The following is a 23,414-nucleotide window of genomic DNA, read 5'->3' as shown; positions in this document are numbered from 1 at the left end:
GGCTCACAAACGTCTTCGCTGCATGAGAGCAGAAATCAAGATATCTGTAATCTTCTCCCATCTTTTCCTTGACACCCATTGTGCAGGTTTTTTTGAAATGATGACAGCCGCTATTTGGCAGCGCTGGGGAAACGCCTGCTGTTTCAATTAACAAGTCTGGTTCTCAGGGGTCCATAACTCACCGTGTTAATTTGGAGAAGGCTGAGACTTGGCGGATGCTGAGCCGTTTCCAGGATGCTGTCTGCAGGCTCTAAATCTCGCGGAGGCGGCAGGAGATGCTGGTCCCTAGCAGTAACATAGAGGGCTCCAATTCCTTGAATTAGTGTTGCCTGTTTAGAGACTCGACCGCTGATGACAGCAAAGCGTCGTCCAAGCTGCTGCCTTGTCTCTTCAGAGTCCAAAAATTTCACATTTGTTTTAAAGGTCTCGGCAACAGACCTCAACGCGAGGTGATTAATGAGCTAATTGATTCAAATTTCTATATTTGTCAGAGTTTGGAGAAGCAAAGCTTTACTGCTGCGGTCTTGCTGGGAGCGAGAGGTTTTGGTAACTGGGAGGCAGGTGCTCCCGGCACACTGCATAGGGAGAGAAGCTCATAAGCCCTTTTTGGTGGTGTTTCCATTGCAAACTAGAGAAGCACCAATAAATAGGTTTGGTGGCAAAGGAGGCCTGAGACGGGGTTCAGGTTTGAGCGAACTAGCTCCTTTCAGGGGGCTGCGATCCGTGCGGAGGGTGGCCGTAAGGAAATAACGCCCAGCGTGCAGGCTGATTCTGGGTGCGCTTTGCTTTCAGGTGGTCCTACCACGACTTCTTCAATAGATACCGTGTTCTTATGAAGAAGAGAGACGTCTCCAAGAATGACAAGAAGCAGATCTGCCAGGCCCTGTTGGAAGACCTCATTAAGGTGAGCTGGGACTGAACCCTTAGCGACAGTTTTTACAACGCAGAAGTTCATGGCTTTGATATGATTTGAGTCGCCCTCTCTTCTGCCACTTCACCTGCTGCTTATGCAGGTGCTGATTGAGTCAAGGCAGCCAAGAGCGTCTTCCAAAATGCCCCATCTTGATGTGCGGGAGACTTTTAATGGCAACTTACATGTAGAAAAAAAACATCCTTTGCATGGGAACCTTTTTCCCTTATATATTTAAGCAAATCTCTTCCACTTCTCCTTGCTACTCAGACTCACGTGCACTATTTTTAAATTGTGAATGTGCACGCAAAGGTTTCTTCTTGTTGTCTTGCTGCTGAGGAGCCCAAAATGTGCAGAGCACTGCAGTCAGGTTTTAATTTCTGGTCTCTGTTTTTCTCATGAGATTTTGAGGAATTTACTCATTTGGGTTCCTTGCTGCAAAGGGCCATTTCTCTATGCCCTGAGCGTTGCCTCCTCAGCATTGGAGCTGCTTGTGGTGCACGTGTGCCTCTGCAGATGTAAACCTTAATCTTTTCTAGAAGGAAACCTTTTCTTGAAGTCCCCTGGACTTCCTTTGGTTTATAAATAAGCACATATACAAAATTTGTGTAAATATGTGGAACTTAAGCCTGATTTCTAGTGTCATGTTCCTAAATGGGTATATAGAAGCTGACGTAGTTTGGAGTCTAATCATACCTTCGTTAGCTCGTGGAAGAGGGTTGTGAACTGAACTGGTAAACTTGATTCAAAATTTTGTTGTTTGTATCTGCTGAGCAACATGCACAGACTGAAAAAAAAAATGTTTGCCTCAATTAAATATAGTTTCCTTTATGCTTTTGAAAAGGATCCAGACAAGTTCCAGTTTGGACGTACCAAGATCTTTTTCCGTGCAGGCCAGGTGGCATATCTGGAGAAACTGCGAGCGGATAAGTTCAGGGCTGCCACAATCATGATTCAGAAGACAGTGCGGGGCTGGCTGCAGCGAGTGAAGTACCAAAGGCTGAAGGGGGCTGCGATAGTAATCCAGCGTTACGCCCGTGGGCACCTGGCTCGCAGGTAGGTCCTCGGGAGGTCTCCAAGGAAGGGCTAGTTGGGAACTCAAGGGGTGAAATACTTCTGGGCACTCGTATTCTCAGTTGAGTCTGTCTCATGGGCCTTATAAATAAATAAATAAATAAAAAATTTGGGTGCTTAGTATGAGAAGCATGAAAATGCTGTGCGTTTGGTGCTCCCTTTTTGCTTAGAGATTTCGGCCCCTGCGAAGACAAGGCGCGTTTTGTGCGTGTAGGTACCATGCGCACTATGGTGAAATTTTATGTGCTGAAGTCGGGGCTTACTCCTGGCCCCTCTCTCCAACTTTACCGGGGACAAATAATCTAAATTCTTTGCCTCAGACTGATTTCATGTCAGAATTAGTTTAATTTCTATGTGCTGAGCCAGGGTAGTAACGCAGCCAGCTAGGTTGCAATCAGATGATTAAAGTACTCTGAGCTATTTGGGTGAAAGTATGTCGCAGAACTAATATTTTTCTGGGGCTACCTCTGGCAAACGGCATTTGGATCAGCGACTGAGTGCTGCACTAATTGGCCCGTGCTGCTCTGCTGCGGAGACTAGGTCTGTGCCTCCACGGGACCCAAGGAGAGTTCTCAGCATTGATTTGCTGTATCCTTTATAATGAGAGGAATCACTCCAAATCCCTGGCAATGGGGTTATTTACAGTACGGAATAATCGAGCAAAGAGATTAACTCTCCTTGTACTGGAATCTCAAGCTTTCTAGCGTTGAACGGCTTGCTGGGATTTCTGGTAGGCTGCTGATGCCAGACGTGGGGTGGACACGAAGGGGGCAGTGAAGCAATTAACATCTGCCCTTCAGAAACACTGCTCCATAATCCCAACTAGCTCCGTACCTGGGCACCATGAGACACTGCCTGTTGAGTTAAGTGTGCCCAGCACGACATGGCCGGTCCTTTGCTCCTCACTCACCGAATGCTGACTTCTGTCACTTAATGTGGGCAGCAGAAGGTGGAGATCTTCCATGTTCCTTCAAAGAAGGCATCTTTGTTTCCTGTAAATCATATTGTATTTTGGAAGTATGTAAGAGATTCTAACCAAAATTGCTTTACGTATTTCGATAACACACCTGGGTTGTTACAGACCTGGGCCCATGAGTCATGGGAATGTCCTAGTGAGGAAGGGATGAGCTCCCTTGAGCTTGGGCAGCCAAAGAGGATGTTCAAAATGAGACCCCTCTTGTGGGCTGAGCTGTCTGCAGGCACACGGAAAAACTGAAGGCCAAGGTGGATGTCTGTAGCGCTTATGACTTCAGGAGCTGGAAAACGTCCTTGGAGAAGGAATCTTGCTACCTGACGCTCCCCATTAATAGCATTTCCTTGGACTTTTTATTGCTGTGGTGTTTCCCTGACATGACTTTTTGGTTCACCTCTTTGTGCTGGTTTCACAGAGCAGGTGTCACCTGGATAAACTGTCCTCTCCTCTTTTTGGAGGCAGAGCATTCCTCCTCCTCGTTAGCAAGCTCTGCTTCAGTGAGTCATGATGAGAAATCATCAGCTTTCAAGAAGGGAATATATAAGCCAATGCGATCTGGCCCTTTTAGTTTTGATATGCTTTTCCTAAAATGAAAAAAGCTGGAGCAAATGTTTATATAATGCTTCATGCTGAGAGCAATAAATGCATCGTAAATTCAGAAAAACAAGCTAGTTATCAAATTAACGGGAGGTTTTATGGGTACTTATTAAGCCGTGTAACAACAAGTTGAACATGAATTGAGTCCGCGAATGGGAGCAACGTGGACGGAGTTGACAATCTCTTGCATTATTTACTGTGGGTTTTTCTCCATACAGTTTAACACTATGATGAAAAGAAGGGGAGATGGAGTTTAGGCTTATTACTAACCTTTTTCCCGTGCTTTGCAGGCTTGCGGAGCACCTGCGGAGAACACGAGCAGCCACCGTCTTCCAGAAGCAATACCGAATGCTGAGGATCCGCCGAGCTTTCCAGCGGGTCCGCAGCGCCACCATCACCATCCAGGCTTTTGCTCGGGGCATGTTTGTCAGGAGAGTTTATCGCAAGGTAGGACCTCGCGGAGCCTCTCTGCAGCAGAAGAGCTTGTATATTCACCTCCCCTGGCCTAGCAGGCTGATGTATTAATCATGGATGTTTTGATGTTTCACTAAGCCGACTGCCTCCGGTGTTTCTGGAGTGCGCACGTTGACTGCAAGCGTTGCCATTTAAAGCTGTGCAAGCCCCAGTGATTTTGGCAGCAGCACGTCCGAGGAGAAGCTAAACGAAGCTAGTCATGCAGATGCCAGAGGGCAATTTAGAAATCTGGAAATGTCATTTACCCACGCTCTACAAAATTTACCTGGCAAACAGAATTTGTGTCTGAGCCACGGTACGGGTGCAGTTACCAGTACAACAGGAAGACTGGTAGGGTCTGCTTTGGAAAGCAACAGGTCGTTTATTGATGTACAACCCCTTTTTTAATCAATTCTCTCTGTTAGCTTTCTGTGCTAACCCAGGGGCTAAAAGCAAGGAAGTGAAGGTTTGCTGATGATAAATGATACAGGGAGAGATTGTCCATGTAAGGAAAGAGGGAATAGCTTTGGGGAGTCCTCTGTTGGCTGTTTAGATTCAGTTTTGCTTTGATAGACACCAAATTTTTTGCCTGATGGATGGTCACAGGAGTCAGAGGCGTGAGGAGCAGGGAGGGGAGAACCTGCTCCTGGAGGTGATGGAGGTGGCATGGACACCTGGTGACCCACCAGAGAGACTAAGGGTGAAACAGGCTGCCCTGTCCTCAAACAGAGCAGCCGAGAGCTGGAGATTAGGAGCTTGTGCTGCCTTTGCTTTTTCAGCATCTGGCTTTTAAAGAGGAAGCCTCCACAGGGGAGGCAGGTGTCCTAGCCTTTAAACTCTCTGAGATTAAAAACAACCCAAAACCTTGACAAGGTCAAGATATTGCCTTCAAGCCAGGCCCCTAGAACCTGAAAACGTGTAATCCTGGAGCACCTGGATACGGATGTTGGGTCAAGTCCGTGCCTGGCAACAGCCGCAGGGCTGCAGGTGTCCCTGCCTGTGTGTCCAGAGCCCACTGGAGGCTTTGCTGCACGGTTGGAAGAGGTCCCTGAGAAAAACAGTAGAGTTTCTTCTCAGTCTGGGGGCATCCCCAGCTATCTCCATCTGTAAGACTACCAAGGCTGAAGATACGGTGTTGTAAGCTCATGTGATCCCTTTAGTCTGGATTAAAATTTGCAAGTGCAGACAAAGCCGCTGGGGGAAACAAAAGATTTGTAAGGAGAAACCATTGTGCTGCCTTTTGTGATAGAACCTGGCCCGGGCTAGTATCAGTAAACTGGCTTGTAGGCTTTAAATTCCCCTGGTATTTCTTCCCTCATAATTTACTGCAGCATGGATCAGCATGGGAAAGTTATTAGCAACATGCTGGTTGTCTCTCCAAAACGTCAGTCTTTAGTTTTAGAGAAGGGAATTGGACTGCCACCTTCCGAAAAGGTTACTGGAAATTTGAGGGAGAAATATGATGCAAAAGTGACAGAAGCTTCACAAAATTGAACAAGGTATAAGTTTGCAGAAATCCAATCGTGCAAGAGAACTGGATGCAAACAGTAGTGAGAAGACTGCAGGCTTTTGTCTGAAGGTTGTCCAGATGATAAGAAAGCCCACCAGGGCAGCATTTATCTGCAGCAGAAATTATCTTAATACAGGCATGGAAGAGTGCTCAAAAAATCAAACCCAATTCTTCTGATGTGAGTTATGTCTGATGCTAAGGCTTTTGGGAAGTGTGGGAGTACCGTGCAGGACAGTGGCACGTCACAGCAATACTGGGGTGCTGGTGCCTTTAGGGGGGGGACTTTTCTCTCCTGATTGTCCTGTCTCTGTCCATGTTTTATAGATGCTTGTAGAGCACAAAGCAACCATCCTCCAGAAGTATGTTCGCACCTGGCTGGCCCGTACTCGCTTCCTCCGGATCAGGAGGGCCACCATCATCCTGCAGTGCTACTACCGGCGCATGAAGGCCCGGCAGCAGCTGAAGGCACTGAAGATCGAGGCCCGCTCAGCACAGCACCTGAAGAAACTCAACATTGGCATGGAGAACAAGGTGGTCCAGCTTCAAAGGAAGATTGATGAGCAGGTATGTCCTGAGCTGTGGTGGGACAAGCGCGGTCCTACTTCTGGGCCACATGGGTCTTGGATCTCCACCTTGCTGTCTCAAGAGCTTGCTCAGGAAGCTGTAAAGATTTCTGGTTTGCATTATAATCAATATTGTTCAGACTTAATTGATTTTCATCAGCAGTGTAGCATGGGAGCGGGCAATACCTGCTTTGCTGTGCTCATGTGCTGGTCCAAACGTTTCTGCTCTACAAACTCCTGGGACACGGAGCATCTGCCACAGTCCAGGGTGCTGAACCATATGTCCTTTGGGTCATGTTACCTGAAAGGTAGTGAGTAAATTAGCTAAATACTCACTTTACAAAGCAATTTGAATTTGTGTTATTAGATATGATAACTGTTCTTCAGTAAGAACTGCGATGAAGGGCGAGATAGTTTGATTACACACTGTTTAGCAGGAGGGTTTGGGGTCAAGCTTTTCCCACCTACTAGCATAACAGTGTGCAAGTTATTCTGCTAAATGCCCTCTCTGTTGTCTACCTAGCTTCACAGTGCTGTACAGAGATTTCAGGGATGAGTGTAAGAAATATTCACTGGGGTCCGGTTCTGTCCACTAATACCAGTGGGGAAATTCATATTCATGTATATCCTTCTCGAGCCTGCAGAAGTAGAGTTTAAACTCTAGTTCCTTTTAAGTCAAGGTACTTATATGTAGTACCAGTTACTAGTAATTACAATTTATCCTTCTGCTTGGGATGTGTCAAGAGCTCTTATGCATAGTATAAGATGAAAGCCATCGTATAAGCCATTTACTGCCAGGAAAAGTGCGGAGGTGGAACAATAAAGAAGAAACAATGTCTGGTTAATGTTGGCTTTCTCTTCTCGGATTATGAAAGCAGGAGAAAGGTTTACTTCAGGGAAAGAGACATTGTGAGCTTTTAAGTAGGGAGAAATAAGGGGTTGGAGGTTTTGTCTTGATCTCCCTGAATCTCTCTGAAGGCCGTTTTGAAGGAGTTACTTTGATGCTTTCTGTATAACTTTTGCAGGGAAGAATTACTGCGCTCTCATGCTCATTAGAGTCTGTCCAGCGAGCTATTTTTAACCACCCTTTCAGGAATGACAGCTTCCCTGGGATGCTTTGGAAGTGCTAATGAGCCTCCCAAGCTCCGGTCCACTACATGCTCTTTTCAGTGCACTGGATTTTCTGGCAGCAGCGAGTTTGTTGCATCATATTTCCCCTGAAGTATCCTGATTTCAGTCCTTGCTAATCTCTAAAAATGCCCATTAACTTTTAAGAAAAAAAAATTGCAGGTAAGCTGGAGAGCTGCGGTTGTATCCTTATCTGACTAGCCGTGGCAGAAAATGTTTTTATTTCTGCTACTTTAGTTCATGCATGAATAGAGCTACGCAATATGCGGTGTGCCCCTGAGGAAGAGCAGATCTTTCTTTGAAAACATTCAAACCTATTACTGCGTGTCAGCCACAGCTTATAAACTCTAGCATCCGCAACGCTATTTAATTTAGGCCTATTTAACTTAGTTTCTAAATCAGGTGGCACTTCTGGAGGTCACGCGGAGAGGGGCCAAAGGGCTTCGTGCTGCTTCGTCTCTGTCCAAAAAGGAGCATGGGGGTGGTGGGGAAATGGGGCTGGAGCAGGCAGAGGAGATCAGAAGAAACCTTCTTCTGAGCTACCTTGGGCATCTGAAGGAGAATCACCCGACTGTGTGGAGGGGGGTTCAGTGTCCACCAGCTCCCCTTGCACTTACACATGGTTGGTCTTGTCTGGAAGACTCCATGTAGATTTACAAGATAAAATTTTCTACTTTCATGTTTTTGAGGGTTTTTTTTTCTTTTTTCCCTTCACTGGGCTGTAAAGTTCCTTCAAACCTCAGTTGAACTGGAGCCGGTGGGGACCTCTGACTTTATAGGGACAGATCGTGCCTTTTCTTCTTGTGTTCTAGTTTTTGTTCTTACTTATTTGACTCCAGTGAACATCTTGACAGAGGAAGAGGCAGTAGCTCCAGGTCTGTTACTTTGCCCCTTGGGCTGCTTGCCCTGACCAGTCAAAAACTGTAACTCAGGGCTCTCCTGAGTTACAAAAATCCATTGGATTTTTTTTTTTAAATGATACATTACTGACCTTTTTATTTTTTAGCCTTTTGTCTTCTGGTTTCTTCACCTGAAGCTTCTCTTACCCACCACATGAACTAAAAACTTATTAAAGGCAGCAGCAGTTTGCCAGGTGACGGTCTGGCTCTGGTGGCTAAAGCTCGGAGAAACAACAAAATGCCAACTTACAGATTACCTGTACTGTGTCATCTTGTCAGGACATTGGTGTCTCTTGCTAAATGTTTTCTAGCAAAACCAGGAAAGACCCAAACTGGCATTTCTGACGTATAAGTGAGAGACGCCTTGGGAAAAAAAACACTTCAGATGTTTTACGCAGTGGTTGAGAAGAGCACAGACCTTTAAGCTGGGCTGAAACCTTTCAAAAGGGAAAACGTCAAAACCAAGTTGTTCTGCTTTTTTTTATTTTCAAAATGATTCTCTTTTTCCCCCATGAGTAGCTACCTAATGTTTGCAAAGATACTTGCTGGGCTTTTTACTGAAGCTCATGTTCTGCTGTGACTTCTCAAGGGAACATGGGCACAGTCTTCTCTGCGGCTGACTAATAATAACGATGTTTTATTAGTGACAATGCGATTCCCAGTGACTTTGGGTTGAACCGCAGAAATCAACCAGGACTGCTGAATTTTCAGGTCTTGGAGCTTGGGAAAAAAAAATCATTGCTAAGTGCTTAAAAAAGAAAATCTGAGCAAATGAAAAGGCTTTATTGAACTGGCACGTCCTGGAGGTATGACTTGACGCTGGGGTCGGAGGGAGCTCTTTGTGCTCCAGCCGGCAATTATGTTACAGCTCGTTGTCGCAGCGGGTTCCTGCAGGCATGAAAATCGGGAATAAAGGGATAAACAGCACACTGAAATATTGCAAAACAAGTGCATTCAGCAACTCTGGAAGCGGTGATAAAAGCGTAGCTTGTTGTTTTCCTTACAAGCACCAGCAAACATTGTTTGCCTTTGCTTCCAGTTTGACATCAAATTAACAAATGCCTGATAATTGCTGTGGAAATATTGTCGAGCTTTTGTCACAGGTTTGAAATTGTCTTTAGCCTCATCAGCTTTAGTAGCATACGTGGAAATGTTTGTTATCTGACATTTATTCCCTGCAGGGCTCCGAGATGTTTGACCATTACCTTTGCAGTGCATGCACTGATCTTGCTCACCATCTTATTTTCTTCTTTTTTTTGGCACGTTGGCCTGCAGAACAAGGAGTACAAACTTCTGAACGAGCAACTCTCTACGCTCACCTCTGCCCATTCGTCCGAAGTGGAAAAGTTGAAGAAGGAACTGGAGCAATATCAGCAGTGTCATCGGGGTGATGGGAACCAGCTCGTTAGCTTGCAAGAAGAGATGGAGAGCCTCCGCCTGGAGCTCGAGAAAGCCCACGGTGAAAGGAAGGTGGTGGAAGACAGCTACGTGAAGGAGAAGGACCTGCTCAGAAAGGTACCTGTCACCTCTCGTGGTGTGGAGGTCTCTTTCATATGGACGTGCTGGTGAAAGCTCTCCCTTCACAAGTCTGAAGGGCAGAGGCTTTATTTCTGTCTTATAATTTTCCAAATTTTTTTCACTGGATGCCCTTAGAACCTGCCTTTTAACTAGGCCCCCTTGTTTTTGACAAGTTGTGGGGCAGCAAGGGCACCCGGAGCAGTGACTGTCTCATGCTGCCAGAAGCGTGCCCCATCTAGCTGCCTTTTGCACGGCCAACCATGAAGAAACTCCCCAGCCCGGTTTGAAATAACAGTGCTCAGTAACCACGGATCTGCCAGACCTTAGCAGTCTCCATCCGCCCTGCGTAGACGCAGGGATTCCCCATGGCGTGCTTCATGCAAAAATCGGAGAGCGCTTCCATAGACAACCTAAACTATAGGCAGATGCTGCTCCTTGGCCCCGGCTGGGTGTGCTGAGGGTGCAGGAGGGCTTGATTTCTGCCGTTTCGGCCATGGTGGCCCCAGACAGGCAGCCAGTGGCTGGTGGTGCTGGTCCTTGCAGGGTCCAAGCAGCTCTGAGACCAGATTGCTTCTCCTGAGCGCTGGGACGGTGGTCAGCAGCCAGCAAGACCACTTGATATGAGCCCGTGCAAGGCTTGAGGCTGCGATGTGGAATGGAAAGGGGTTTCTTTTCTCTCCTTGGTGCAAATTCCTAAGCTTTCTGCAGCTGTTGAGAAGGAAAGCTTGGGAAAAGGAGCCCCGGAGCATGCAAGGTTTTAGCAAAGAAGTTGGATGTTCCCCTGAATAAATGAGCGATCTTTCTTCTTTTGCCCCGGCAAGTTTATGCTGCGGTTGGAGAGACCTTGGGGATTTTCTGCTAGATACGCTGAGTCGAACAAGCTGTTCCGAAATTGCTGTTCAGGATGGTGCTTTGTGCGTGTGACACCCTGAAGATGAGTCGCTTTGGGGGGAAAAAAGGCCGGGAATCGGAGAAGCAGCTACTGTGTTTTTTGGTGTGTGTGTGTGTGCTTATGCACTGCACTTGCAGAGAGACAGAAAGTCGGTGATTTTGGGTTTTTTTACAAAACCAAACCAGCGGAGCTGCTTTGGCGCAGGGCACACTTCATTAGCTAGCCACAGCGCCGGCCCTTAGAGCCCGAAAGGATGCTTTATTTCGCAGGTGATGCGGCCGGGGAAAAAAAAAACGCTTCTCCTTTTCGCTCTTGATTGCAAATCCCCTCCAAGTACTTAGAAGAAAGGTTGATTTAATGGCCAGTCAAGCAACGCTCTCCGAAAGCACGAAAGCAAAAGCTTCCCCTTGCTTTAGAAGTGCCTACAGCAGAGCAAATATCTACTTTCCCTTGATAATAAATGGTTTAATTATAAAGCATGGCAGTTGTTTCCATTTCTACAGAGTAGTGCAGATTCTCACTTCTGACTTGGTTTTCGATTACATCCTTTGGGGACGATAGAGAAGACCGAAACACAGCTTCGCTGCCCATCACCCCTGTCCGGCCTCTTTAAGGGTTGCTCCCGTTGAGAAGTGCCTAGTGAAACGTTGGAAGGATTGCTGTAAATTTTTTTTTTTTTCCTGTAAAATTATTTTTGCCGGGAGGCTTTGTGGTCTTGGAGCTGACTTTGCTACTGAAAAAAAGCCCTTTAATCTTCTTCTTCTGGCTTTTCTCTCTGTCTCCCTCGTTTTAGAATAACCCTTCCAATCTATGTTATGATCAAAATTGAAGCATCCTATAGGAGCGCGAGTACCAACAACTATTCTTGGGGCTTTCAGTAGTACGTAACCCCCTCATTTGGTGAGCCAAGATGATTCAAAACCTGGCCAAGAATTTTAAGGGAAAATCCTACCTACCCGCATGCCCCCTCCCGAGATTAGGGACAGACTGGAGGTGCGTTTCACAAGCCGTTGGTGCCAGCGGAGGCCTTTAATAAGGGCTGAAGTAGTCCTAAGCGCTCGGCGTTTGACATCTTCCCTAGAAATTCATTAAAGCAGGTGCCTTTCCATGGGTGCTGTAGCATTTGAAGCACCTTCCAAAATCGGCTTCCCATAGACACCTTTCCCGAAAGCGGGCCACGGCGAATAAAAGGCACCGACGGGAGAAGTGCATTTTTAAACCTGAAAATAATTGTTACAGATTGTACCAAGTCTTTCAAATCCAAAACGTCCCTCCAGCCCGGTTGAAAAGGCTCCAAATTCTTATCCAGTTGTATTTTCCAGCTGTCCTACCTTTGCCTTCTGGGCCAAAGAGTTTGTTATTAGCACTTTCTCCGTTAAAGAGCGGTTATAGCACAATCCCGTCGCCCCTGATCTTTGCTCCGACGGGATAAGCAAGGTGAGCTCCTTGCTGCCTCGTTGCAACGCAGGTTACCGTTCGATGTGCGTCGTATGCAATTTTTGATAAATACCTTGCTTTGAGCTCGCTCGCCTGCAAGACCGCGGTCGGTGCTGGGAACGCAGGCCAGCGGGGCTGCCCGTATCGCTTATCTCGCGCCGACAGCAAATCGTTATTCCTGGAGAGCGAACCCCGCTGTGTGCAGGGTTGTCCGGCTCCGGCATCGGGAGATTCCTCTCTTTTCTCATTTTCTCCGCTGGCGGCACGATGCAGCGGGGCAGGCGGAGAGAGTGACCGGCCGCCGGCGCCAGGGAGCAATTTGCTCCCCTGCGCGACAGCGGCAGAATCGTTCTGCTTAACCGCAGCAACGTGTTCCGCTTCGTAACGCGATGCTTTTATGCTTTAGCTTGTTTGAAATAATACCATTGAATGCATCAAAATTCCCGAGGATGGACAAAATTACGGGATAGGCTGCTATCGGCTTCGGTATTCGTGTGCTGTGGCAAGCAGCCTTGCTTTCCTTCGTTTTAAATGAAAAGCTAGTGTAAAAAAAAAAAAAAAAAAAGCTATTTAATAGAACTCGGTTCCTGCTGTCATTAATTTTTGCTAGGCAGTTATTGGTGCTAGTAATTGATGTACATGTTTCTCTTGTATCACGGAAGGCCCCGAGCCAAGCTGTGCCTTACCATGCCAGGGGTTTTGAAGCAGCATGAAGGAGTCTTAAAATGACTGTACTCCTATTGCATGAAGTGGGCACAAAACATATTAAAAAAGCTTGAAGTATTTGTTATTAGGCTTCCAAGGTGCTCGCAAGCACTGTGTCCCTCTTAAGTGATATGTTGCTTGCAACAGTCAACAGATTTTTCCATTTCCCCCAGGCATCTCTCTGTTCCTCTTCATTTCCCTTAGCCGACTGGTAGGTGCAGTGAATCCTGTCTTTCCTCCTAGCTTAGATCCTGCAGGTTGTATTTTTCTGGGTGTAAAGCTGCATTCGTCGTCCCCTGCCCCCGCCGCCCCTTTCCTATTTCAGCACCTTGCTGTTACCTTCTCGGATTTTGCAAATTCTGCAGCAGCAACGCTGACGTCTCCGAGGACCTGCAGCCGCTTGGCGAATAACTAGTTGAGTCAGCGAATTCACGCGAGGAATACGGGGCAAAAAACTTGTCCTTTCCTGGTGTAAGTCGGTGCTGTGACTTGAAGAGGGCGATAAGACCCGCTGCGGGGTGGGAACGAGCCTCTGACGTGGCGGCCTGGGCAGCTGCAGGAGTTTCGCTCCTACGGATCGTGGTTGCCCAGTCTGGCCGTTCGGTATATTTTCTGCAGAAAATGTTAATTTAAGGGAGAGGTTTCCTTAGGAAAAGGAGAGTTTTGTCTCTGTTGCAGCAGAATTGTCGTACTCTTTGACTCCTGATATACAAAGAAAACCTAAACGGCGGAGAAAACCTGGAAAAAAAGCTTCCCGTCTTCCGCCAGGTGAAATTTAATCAGTGAGAAGAGGCTCTGCCTCTTGCATTAACGCTCTGCCTTGTTTCGCAGCGCATATCGGACCTGGAGGAGGAGAACGCGCTCCTGAAGCGGGAGAAAGAGGAGCTGAACCGCAGGATCCTGTGTCAGTCCCAAGGTAAGAAAAAGGGGCTGATGGCTTTATAACAGCGAGAAGCCCCCAGAGAAAACGGCCTGGGCAAAGCCCCGGCCGCCGAGGAAGCTCTCACCCGTGTAAAGGAATGAAAATAAAATGTAAATAAATAAATAATTTTTTTTATTATTTTTTTATATATTCCTGGGCTCTGCTAGGATGCTTTCGGAGCATCAGAAAGGGAGTTTCTCCATCAAAGAAATTTATTTGCATGCAAAATAATTTCAACCACCGCAATCTTACAGTAGTCAAGGGTTGACGCTTGTGCGAGAAAGAGATGCTGCTGCTGCTGAGTTGTTCCTCTATTAGATCTAGTGGTGGTGGCGTGGGGAACGGAGAGAAATGTCTTGAAATGCGGTGAATACCCATTGCACTTCTTAAACACAAGTGTATTTCCATCCCATACTGCTCTTACTCACAAGTGGGTTTGTGACCGGCCCAGGAGCATATCGGAGCTGCTTTGCAGGTGCTGGAGATTTTTCTTTGACTCGGCTGGGAGAGGGTTGTGCTCTCGGAGCAGAAGAGCTGGGGCTCTTCCAAACAGCAGGCAGGAAGAGCTGGATTTTAATAGTCTCTAAATACGAGAAGAAGGTTATGTGCATTTTAAAGGTTCTTGGCAGAGAACATTTTCTGAATTAGTCAGTGCTGTTGCACATATGTACAGAAAGTCCATTCAGGGATGAAGATTACAATTCACTGTTGCTGTTTCTTATTTTAAAAGATGAATTTGCACAAAACACGGTGGAGGAAAATCTCCAGATGAAGAAGGAGCTGGAAGAAGAGAGGTCTCGTTACCAGAACCTGGTGAAAGAGTATTCGAGGCTGGAGCAGAGATATGACAACTTGAGGGATGAAATTACTATTATAAAGGTAACAGAGGTCCTGGAATTATCCCTGTTCTGTTCTCTCCTAGGCACGATGTTGGCAGTGGGATAACGTGGCTCACTAATCCCCAAAACACTTGGCAGAACTGATGTTATTGGGCAGTTTGTGCTTGGTGTTGCTAAGACTGAAGGTCTATGTTGAAGGTCTGTGTTGAAGCCAAAGCACGTGCGTTTCTGGAAGAAGGACGCTGATCTTCCCAGCCTCTCCGTTTGCAGTGTTGAGATTTCTGTGCATCTTGGCAAAAGCTGACTTCATATTTTTTGTGGGTTTTTTCCTGTTTGTTTCAGTGATGCCAACATGCCGTATAGGTGTTGAATTAAAGAAAATCTTGGCTTCCAGATTTCAGAAGCCTAAAGTCTTTACATTCAGCTTTGCTAAAATTTTAAAAGAAGTGTTGAAAGCGATGCGATAATTAAAGAATGCAGCTGATTAGCTGCAAGGCTGAGCCTTGGAAGAAGCTCCTTAGGGTGCCGCAGAGAGCAGAAATCGTGAGCTCGGATTTGCACGTTCACGCTTCACTGGCATCTGGTGTCCTGAACGACCTTTAATTCACGCAGAATAATGTTTAAACGAAGCTTCTGTTTCATTTTACATTTTACTTTAAACGGTTTTGTTCTAAAGCATTCCCTTCCTAAAGCGCTGAACGCGTTTTGTGTCTGCATCCCTTTGACAGCAAGCTCCGGGGCACAGGAGAAACCCGTCCAACCAAAGCAGCTTGGAGTCCGACTCCAATTACCCGTCGATATCGACCTCCGAGCTAGGGGACACTGAGGATGTAATCCAGCAAGTGGAGGTACGGTGCCTCGGGCAGGTCGCTCCCGGTTTTTGGGGACCGAGTGCCACAGGTCTCGCTCCGCAGGGGAGCACGCGGGAGCAACGCGGGCTGGAGCACGGCGGCACCGGGGAAAATTGGCTTTTGCGCTGCAGAAATACCCCGCTAATTGCTTGCGAGGGATTGTAAGGTGGCGGTGCGGTAGCAAACGCTTGCTCGCTTGTGGGCTCAGGCTTAAATAGGGCTCTAAAAATAATAAAGTGCTGTGTTGTGCCCGGGCCAGCTTGAAGGCTTATGAAAATGCACCCAAGCTGTTAGCGTTGTTACAGTCAGTTATTACTAGCGCTGATGGCGACGTCTACGTAGTGAGTCTCCTCCACCGGGATTACAGTTTGTTACCCCTCGCGCCGAGCATTTTCATTCCAGTTCTCCTTTACAAATACTTTGCTGGCTGGTGCAGTCGCTGAAAAGGACGTCATAAACGTCAAGAATAATTAATCAAGAAGTCCCGGGGAAAAGGAGAGCGATTTTGTTTACATGTGAATAGGCTACTTTTTGAACGCCGTTTTCATGACTTAAGAGCATGCAAAGGACAGACGGGGGATGAGCGTTCCTGGGGTCTGCCCTCCCACTGGCAGGACCGTACTTTGCTTTAGATATTAAAGGTGCCAATCAAAAAAAAACAATAAATGACTGGCCGAGATTTGAAGCCTCTTACAAATGTACATAGCTTGGAGAAATCAGTAACTTGCTGTAAACGGTTATGGATAAGGTGGGCTCAGAACTATTATCTGCTGCCTGGTTCTGAGATGTTACAACTAAAAGTCACTCGCAGCAGATCAGTGTAAAATGGACCAAAGAAAGCACTTCAGCGCCTGCAGCGTGAACTCCTCCTGGAGCTGGCTGCTGCAGAAAGGTTGTGGAGGCAGGTGGTAGGGAAGTGTCTACCTGGTGTTGTGCGTGGTTGTAAAACTCCACTGAGGTCTTCCCTCTTTTTCCCCTGCCCTGTTCTGCCCCAGGAGGCTGGAATGGAGAAAGCAGCCATGGACATGACGCTCTTCCTCAAGCTGCAGAAGCGAGTGAGGGAGCTCGAGCAGGAGAGGAAGAAACTGCAAACCCAACTGGAGAAGAAGGAGCAGGAAGGCAAGAAAGCGCAGGTAAGAGATGTCTTTGCGCTGATGCTGATATTTCATGCTTGTAAGTGGCTTTCCATGGCAGTCTGAGGGGACACAGTGCAGGAATTCAGGTTTGAGTGATGAGTTCCAGTTACGGGGCGGCAGATCCATCAGGGAGATGGGGAGAAAGCTTTTTGGCAGCTAAGGACAGCTGGATGGTGGAACCAGAGCAGCTCTGTGAGGAGTTTTCAGGGCTTTTCCTCCTACTTGGAGGCTCAAAGAGGAAACATCCAAGTGCTAGCGCTCCACCACCGCTCGTGCAGCTCTGTCGGCGTAGTCTCACAAGAACCGCGTAGTCTCCTCGAGTTCATACTCACCTCCTGCATGACATAAAGTGCACAGAAAAAGGAGGCTTTATATAGCCCTCCAACTTGCCCTTTGGGGGGGCCTCTCTTCCATTGATTTTAGAGGAAATCAGATGGGTAAGTTGGGTGTTTAGTGTCTGAGAGTGTGGAAATCCTCTTAGGCTGGGCTAACATCACTGTAGGATCTATCAGTCTCCGTGCTGTGACTATAGACGTCCCCAGAGAAGTGGTATGTTCTTTCCAAATACCTACATCATGCTAGTCATCAATAGGGAATAACAGCTGGTTGCCACCTGTTTCCCCTGCAAAAACAATGCATTTGAAATCAATGAAATGGAAAATCAATTTTGGAGTGGTTTATCCTGCCAGAGGCGTAACTGGCCCTGCGCTGATCCTGTTTACTTGTCCCATGAGAAATTTTAACTGTGAGCTGAGTTTCTGTAGCTGAGACCAGAGGGAGGAAAGGGACCTTGAGCAGCAGAGCTTGCTGCAGCGTTGTGAATGTGAGACGGAAATCTGACGGACTCGGGTACAACCGTTGGGCCTGATCAAGCCTAGGGGCATGTCGGTGCTCGGGAGTCGTGTATACAAAGGTCCTGGTTATCAGTTGTGTCCAACAGCCCTCCCTTTCTGTGGATTTTGGTTGCGAAAGCCTTTTTTTTTTTTTTTTTTTGCAGGCCTGCCTGTAGTTTTTGCAGTGTGTCTTTGATTTCCCCTGCATGGCATGAGCTGATAAGCACTTTGCAGGCACGTCCATCAAGCTCGTGTCCTCAGCTTGGTGTTTTTTTGCAGCCTATGTCACGTTTTTCTCCAGTGATGGTCATATAGGAATGTAGCCTAAACAAGGCCACTACAAATCAGAAATAGCAAGATAGCAGCATGCATGCTTCCTATTGCAGGGGAGGGGATTTTCCCTTGATATCATCTTTCTCCTTTGTGGAAAAAAAAGATCTTCCTACATTTTGGATGATTTGCCTGGAAGTCATTTTAAAAAATCCATATTACCAGTTGCCCAGTGGTAACTGAGAGGCAGGAGTTAGTCCTGCCCTGGAACTGGAGTCTGCAAACACAACTCTTTCTAGCTGCTGTGGGCTAATGCTTGGCCTGGGGGGCTTTTAGTGGCAGTTCTTGTGCGTATTTTTTCCCCCGCCATCTGCAGCTGGAGCCTTGTGGCTGGTTCGCAGGCCAGCATGCTACGTGGAGGCAGCGGTCTGTGGGGAGACGGAGCACGCTCTGAAGTGGCAGCACCGTGCACATGGTGTCACGGAGCAGTCAATGCACTTCCCTAGTCTGCAGAGCCTGATGATAATAAAATAAAAAAAAGAATGGGTTCCTACCAGCACGTTGAAGGTTGTTCCCCTAATGACTGCACTTCTTTGAAAGCTACAATGAGCCACAGCCTTTAAGGCATTAACGAGATTAAACTGAAGTCTTCCCCCAGACTTCATCTAGGTAGAGCTCGTATGAGAATAATTCAAGGCTTTATTTACTTCTAGTTGCATTTTCATGGGTAGGACAAGCTACAGGTCTATCTTTAGGTATCTAAACTTAGATGTTTGATTCTGTTAGGGAACCAGGAGCTTTCCTCCTTTGTTTAACGGGGAGAGAAAGCTACCGCCATGCCTCCACAAGAGGAGTCCTGAGGAGCTACGTGGGCTTTGTGTCCTTTCTGCATTTCTACGTGTGATCCTGGCCCTGCTTTAGGTCATCAGAATTGATGTTACCCTGAATTTCCCGTGGTTCAAGTCGAGCTGCCATGGCAGAAGTTGGGTTGGGACTGGGTTTATTACTTTTGTGATAGGGACGTGTTTTAGGAGAAGGGTGCTACTTGGAAGGGGACCTCTGTTGAATGACAATTCATAGTTTGTTATTTGCTCGGCCTGCGGTGGAATTGGTCAGCCACCGTGCCAGTTCCTCAGGCTGCTCTCAGACATGAGTTTGTCCTTTTAATCCTCGCAGGTAATCGAGACGAAGACTGAAATGGCTTCAGACCATGAAGATTTTGCATACGACAGTCTGAAGGTGAGGAACGCGTGCATAGTGCTGTCACCTTTCGCCTGCCTCTAACAACCAACCAAATTATCTGACGGTGGTAATGAATTGAACCCTCCTGTGCCTGGGTCTGTCAATTAGGGATCACAACCATGTGGCGGTGTGAAAGCACACCGTAGCTCTCCTGCAGCGCCCTGGCCTGGGGAGCGACCACCCATGTGTCTCTTTGGGGCAACATCTGTTCTGCTGCTGCTCTACCTGCTTCAGAGGCATCCGCAGCAGGAGCAAGCCTACGTGTGGTCAAAGGACATGTGTCCCCTTCACCTATCCCCACTATGACTCCACTTTTGCACAGTGGAAAACCTTGGGCTTTCCTTAATGCAACACTACTGGTCTCTGCAGCTTGCCCAGCAATAGTTGCACATTCTTGCAGCTGAAGCCCAAGGTTTGACCTCTCCACTGCTTGTCCGCTTTCCTTGCATGTCCAACGTGCCAGGCTGGGCTGGCCTCCTGGGAGGAAAACTTTACCCACCTCTTCGCCCACTCTGCCATCTGGATCCTCCTCCAGAGGAGGAGACGGGTGGTCCTCCCGCTCTGCACCCAAATGCTTTGGGTCTTCGCTGTTATGTGGATCCTTATGCCCTGCTCATCCTTGGAGAACCGGTTTCTGGGATTGCCTTTTTGTAAGGGTTTCTTTTTTTTAGATCAGACCTAAATGTCAGATCCTTGTCCCTTTAACAAATATTGAAATACAGCTGAGAAATCCAGGGGGGCATGTATTACCTGGAATAATTTCATACTAAACAATCTGACAGTAATAATACCCATTTTTGCCATCTGCATTATCTCCTCCTAAGGATGCAACAAAGCAGAAAGTAGAGATGGCAAGGACTTATGTTCAGTGCTCACTAACAGCAGATCTCTAGCAGTAGCTTTTTTGGCACTTAGTCCGTTTAATTTTTAGTCTCTGAATGCAGTGTTTTTGTTGCATGTGTTAGACACGCTGTTTCTGGCTGATCCCTGCTGAGTTTCCTCGGTGTCTCTGCACAGCCTCTGGAAGAGCAGCATGGCAGGGACTTCAAGATCCTTGCCCGAGTGTCACTGGTTCAACACAGCTACAAAAGTTTAAAATCTCTTGAAGTTGTAAAGCGCAGTAAAGAGGCAATTTGGCATATGAAAGCCTCACAGATTAGAAGTGCCAGCTTCTCAGGTGGCTCCTGGAGTTCTGACACTCGTGTGAATTAACAAAACTTTTCTTCGTGTTTTAACCCCGGTGCAAGTTCAGATGAAAACCATTCATTTTGGCTTTTCCCACCTTCTGCGTTCCTATTTAGCAAACCTCAATAACCCTCTCTTAATACGGTTTCACAAGAATAGGGAGATAGTATGCATTGCAAAAATTCAGGGTTCTTTAATGTTTAGCCTAAAACAGGTGGAAAATGCACTTGCAAAAAAATAGAGCTTCTCACAATTTGTTTTTAGCAAAGCTGCAAGGCAGCGGCTTCTCTGCAAAGATCCCAGGCACGGTTTCTCTTTGGAGTTGCATGAAACTGAGCTGAGGGTTGCAGCAATGAACTAAGAGGCTGATTTAACTCAATACCACGCTCAGTAAAAGAAAGATGATCTCTCTTGGGCCTCCTTACCAACAATTCCTATTTTCCCTCTGTGCCCAGCAAATGCACCCAACTTGTTACGAAGTTAAATTTTCTGGGAATATAACAAAGTTCTGCCTCTCTTCTCTATAGTGTCTTTCTCCTGCTAATTTACATCTCAAATATTTATACTGCCTTTGGCTCCTTCAAGAAAAATTGTGTAATTAAATTTATTTTTCCTTTTTACCAGGTTAAACCTTTTAAAAAGTCTTTATCTTGCAGAATGAGGCTCAGGTGTCTGGAGTGTGCAGGTAGCAAAGGGCGTGAGATCTGAATGTTGACCTAGGTGAGACACGATGTTGGTGTAGGCATCATCTACCTCCAGAGCTCACGGCGGTCCTGGTTATTTGAGGTCACCCTTGAGAGGAGGAAATAGGGAAGAGTTTTTCCTTTGAAGGGTTTCTCCATTCTCTCCATTTAATGCATGTGAAACAGCAGAGCAAGAGCGTGAGATGGTTGGGTGGCAGACATAGAAGTGTGCTGGGGAAAATCAGCTCTGCGGTCGGACAGATGATCTGCGGTGTCCACGAAGTCTGCCTGCAGGAGGGTGCTTGGGTATGGTCTTGGCTGACCCAGGGTTCATATTGGATAAATATGAATATAAATATGAGTATAATAAACAGTATAAATGTAAGTATAAATATATACATTTTAAAAGATGCATAAAATATAGAAGTCAGTTTGGGTAAATATAATAAGTAGTGCTGGTAACTGGTGGAAATGATGTTTCACAAAGTGGTATCTGCCCGTTTGTCTGGTTTGGTTGCTTAAGTTCACAGTTTTGTTGGGTGTAAGAGCATTTCTGGATGTCCATGTGGTAGCAGCAGCCAGGCAAGCGCTGGGAGGGGTGTTCGTGCTTGCTAGCACAGGTTTGGCTTCGGTTCCTTTTGCGTCCATCCTGCAAACCAGTTTGAGATACTGATTTTTGACGTGCGTGGACCTCTGTGCAGATGTTGCAGAAGGGAAGTGCGAATGAGCCAGGGTCCTCAGGTGCTTCGAGAGGTACATCTGAATTATGGGCTTTTTGTGGTGCTGCTAGGGAATTTAATAAACTTGTTGGACTACTTAGGAATGTGCTTACAGCAGGTGTAAGTTATGTGTCCTTTATAATAGATAAATCGTTTTCAGTAGATGCTGTCCCAGAATGTGCCCCACCAGGTGTTGAGTTAGCCATGAAGCAGGGCTGGAGGCATGCGAGGCAGGTCATTTAATCTCCTGGGGAGATTCCGGTGGGAGATGTGTCCCTGCATTATGCTCCGTACAGCAAAAGGTTCGTCAGTGAAAAATGTATTTTCTGGCTTGCTTTTTCTAGCTGGGAAAGTGGGAGTGGGGAAGAAAACCCCGAGGAGTCCTTGCGATGACTTTGTGTTGCTAGCAAGAGCCCAATGCATAATTTGGTTTCTCGCTGTCTGCACAGCTGAGATGCTTGTTGCATCCCTTAGACTTGTAAGCTTATCATTAAATGAGCTTCTCGAGGGTGTGTTTTTCCTCTATCAAGTACCAGAAAGAGAAGAGAGGGCAAATTCCTGGCATGGCAGTGCTGCCTTCTGGTTTCCGGAGGCCGACACTCCTCCAGCCTTGCTGGATAAGCCCCTTTCTGAAGGGTGAGGTTATTTTTCCAGCGCAGCTAGGCCTGGGTACCCATTTCACATCTCTAATCGCTGTAGGCGTTGGGACAAATGTGAGCGCAGGTTCATGATGTTTGGTCTGCCTAACTTGTCGAAGAGACCTGTGGCGTTGGAGTACCCTGCAGGAACAGGATGATTTCTCACAGTCCAAGCAGAAATCTCCCCTTCTGAGTTCAAGCATTTTATTTAGACATCCAGGTATTTGGAGATGGAGATTGTGCGAGCACAGGACTAGCGGTTAGATCCATCCAGTGGTCAAATCTCACTTCTGATGCTCAGTCCTCCTCATGCCATGGGCAGGTTCATTAATGTTAGAGAATAAAATCTTGCCCATGCCTAGAGAGATTTTAATGTCTGTCTGGAATCGTCCCATGCCTGAAGCCCATCAGGGAGCACAGTGGAGTGAAGTGGCAGCATTGCCCTATGTGTAGGGCCATTCCTGGTTGTCCAAGAAGGAAACGGGAAGATGTTGTCTACCAGAGGTGATCTTGCTACAGCATCACTGGATATGGAGGAATTGCAGGATCAAATTTGTTTGTTATCCTTTTTTTTTCTTTTTTTTTTTTTAATGACAGATGACATAAAGTACCTGAAGATGCACTGTCAGTGGTGTTTGTTCAGCTCAGAGCATGCTGTCTGTCCAGATGCCAGATCAGCTATTCCGCTCACACCTCTGCTGCTATATAGCACGCTATTTATAATTTGGAAGGGTTTGTAATTATACCACTGGTTGCCTATGGAAATGAGGCTTACACAGCTGTGCCATCAGCACCCTGCTTAAATTGTACAGTCGTTTCAGATCCGGTAGCTTGCTTCAGCCAAAGCCCATCGTGAGGCGGATATCCCATGGATAAGTGGGATCAGACGAGAAAACCACGGAAAGAGTCGAGAGGCAGAGGGGAGAGAAGCACCCGGATTTGGGGGGGGAAAAGCTTGTGCTATTGCGGACACTGGGAATCCTCATGGGGGTCAGTCCTTAGGGAAGACCTGACCTCGAATCGGTCGCAAATTAGGTTTTTACCTTGCTTGTGTCTCAATTATTTTTTTGCTTTGTAATAGTGGGATGTGGGGGTTGCTGCTCCTGCCCACGGGAAGGAGAAAGGATGGAGAAGAAACAAACGTGTTCAGGCTCTCTAAATGCTTTGTGTTTAAAAATAGCATCAACAAGTAAGAATTCTCCCATATGTCACTTCTGTAGCATTATTTTGTAATGGCAACAGGCTCCTGATTGCAGCCTGATAGGAGCCGAGGTGTGGGAAGCCGCAGAAGTCGTTTCTGGCCTGGACTGATAGCAAAATCCCCATCTTGGCATGAACTGCGCAGTCAGCCGTGCTCGTTGGTGATGGAGTTACGTTAGGGGCATAACAGAAACGGATGGGGCAGTTTATCTAAGCAGGGTAACGGCTTGATGCTTT

At 46.9% G+C, this 23,414-nt stretch overlaps 1 protein-coding gene across 1 annotated transcript in view; it reads left to right on the top strand.

The window, feature by feature from the left end:
* MYO5B (myosin VB) overlaps positions 1-23,414 on the top strand; it is a 118,415-nt gene that overhangs the window by 70,690 nt on the left and 24,311 nt on the right. Inside the window, exons 18-27 of the mRNA XM_067316697.1 lie at positions 793-904; positions 1,755-1,966; positions 3,845-4,001; positions 5,842-6,081; positions 9,383-9,622; positions 13,491-13,575; positions 14,312-14,460; positions 15,149-15,268; positions 16,267-16,404; positions 18,687-18,749. Of these exons, the coding sequence (XP_067172798.1) occupies positions 793-904; positions 1,755-1,966; positions 3,845-4,001; positions 5,842-6,081; positions 9,383-9,622; positions 13,491-13,575; positions 14,312-14,460; positions 15,149-15,268; positions 16,267-16,404; positions 18,687-18,749 (1,516 nt within the window). The remainder of the gene's footprint in view (positions 1-792; positions 905-1,754; positions 1,967-3,844; positions 4,002-5,841; positions 6,082-9,382; positions 9,623-13,490; positions 13,576-14,311; positions 14,461-15,148; positions 15,269-16,266; positions 16,405-18,686; positions 18,750-23,414) is intronic.

Source organism: Apteryx mantelli, chromosome Z (genome assembly GCF_036417845.1).
Source record: "Apteryx mantelli isolate bAptMan1 chromosome Z, bAptMan1.hap1, whole genome shotgun sequence".
Classification (NCBI taxonomy): Eukaryota; Metazoa; Chordata; class Aves; order Apterygiformes; family Apterygidae; genus Apteryx; species Apteryx mantelli.
The sequence above is the reverse complement of the archived record's forward strand: the minus strand, read 5'-3'. Positions and strand labels throughout refer to the sequence as shown.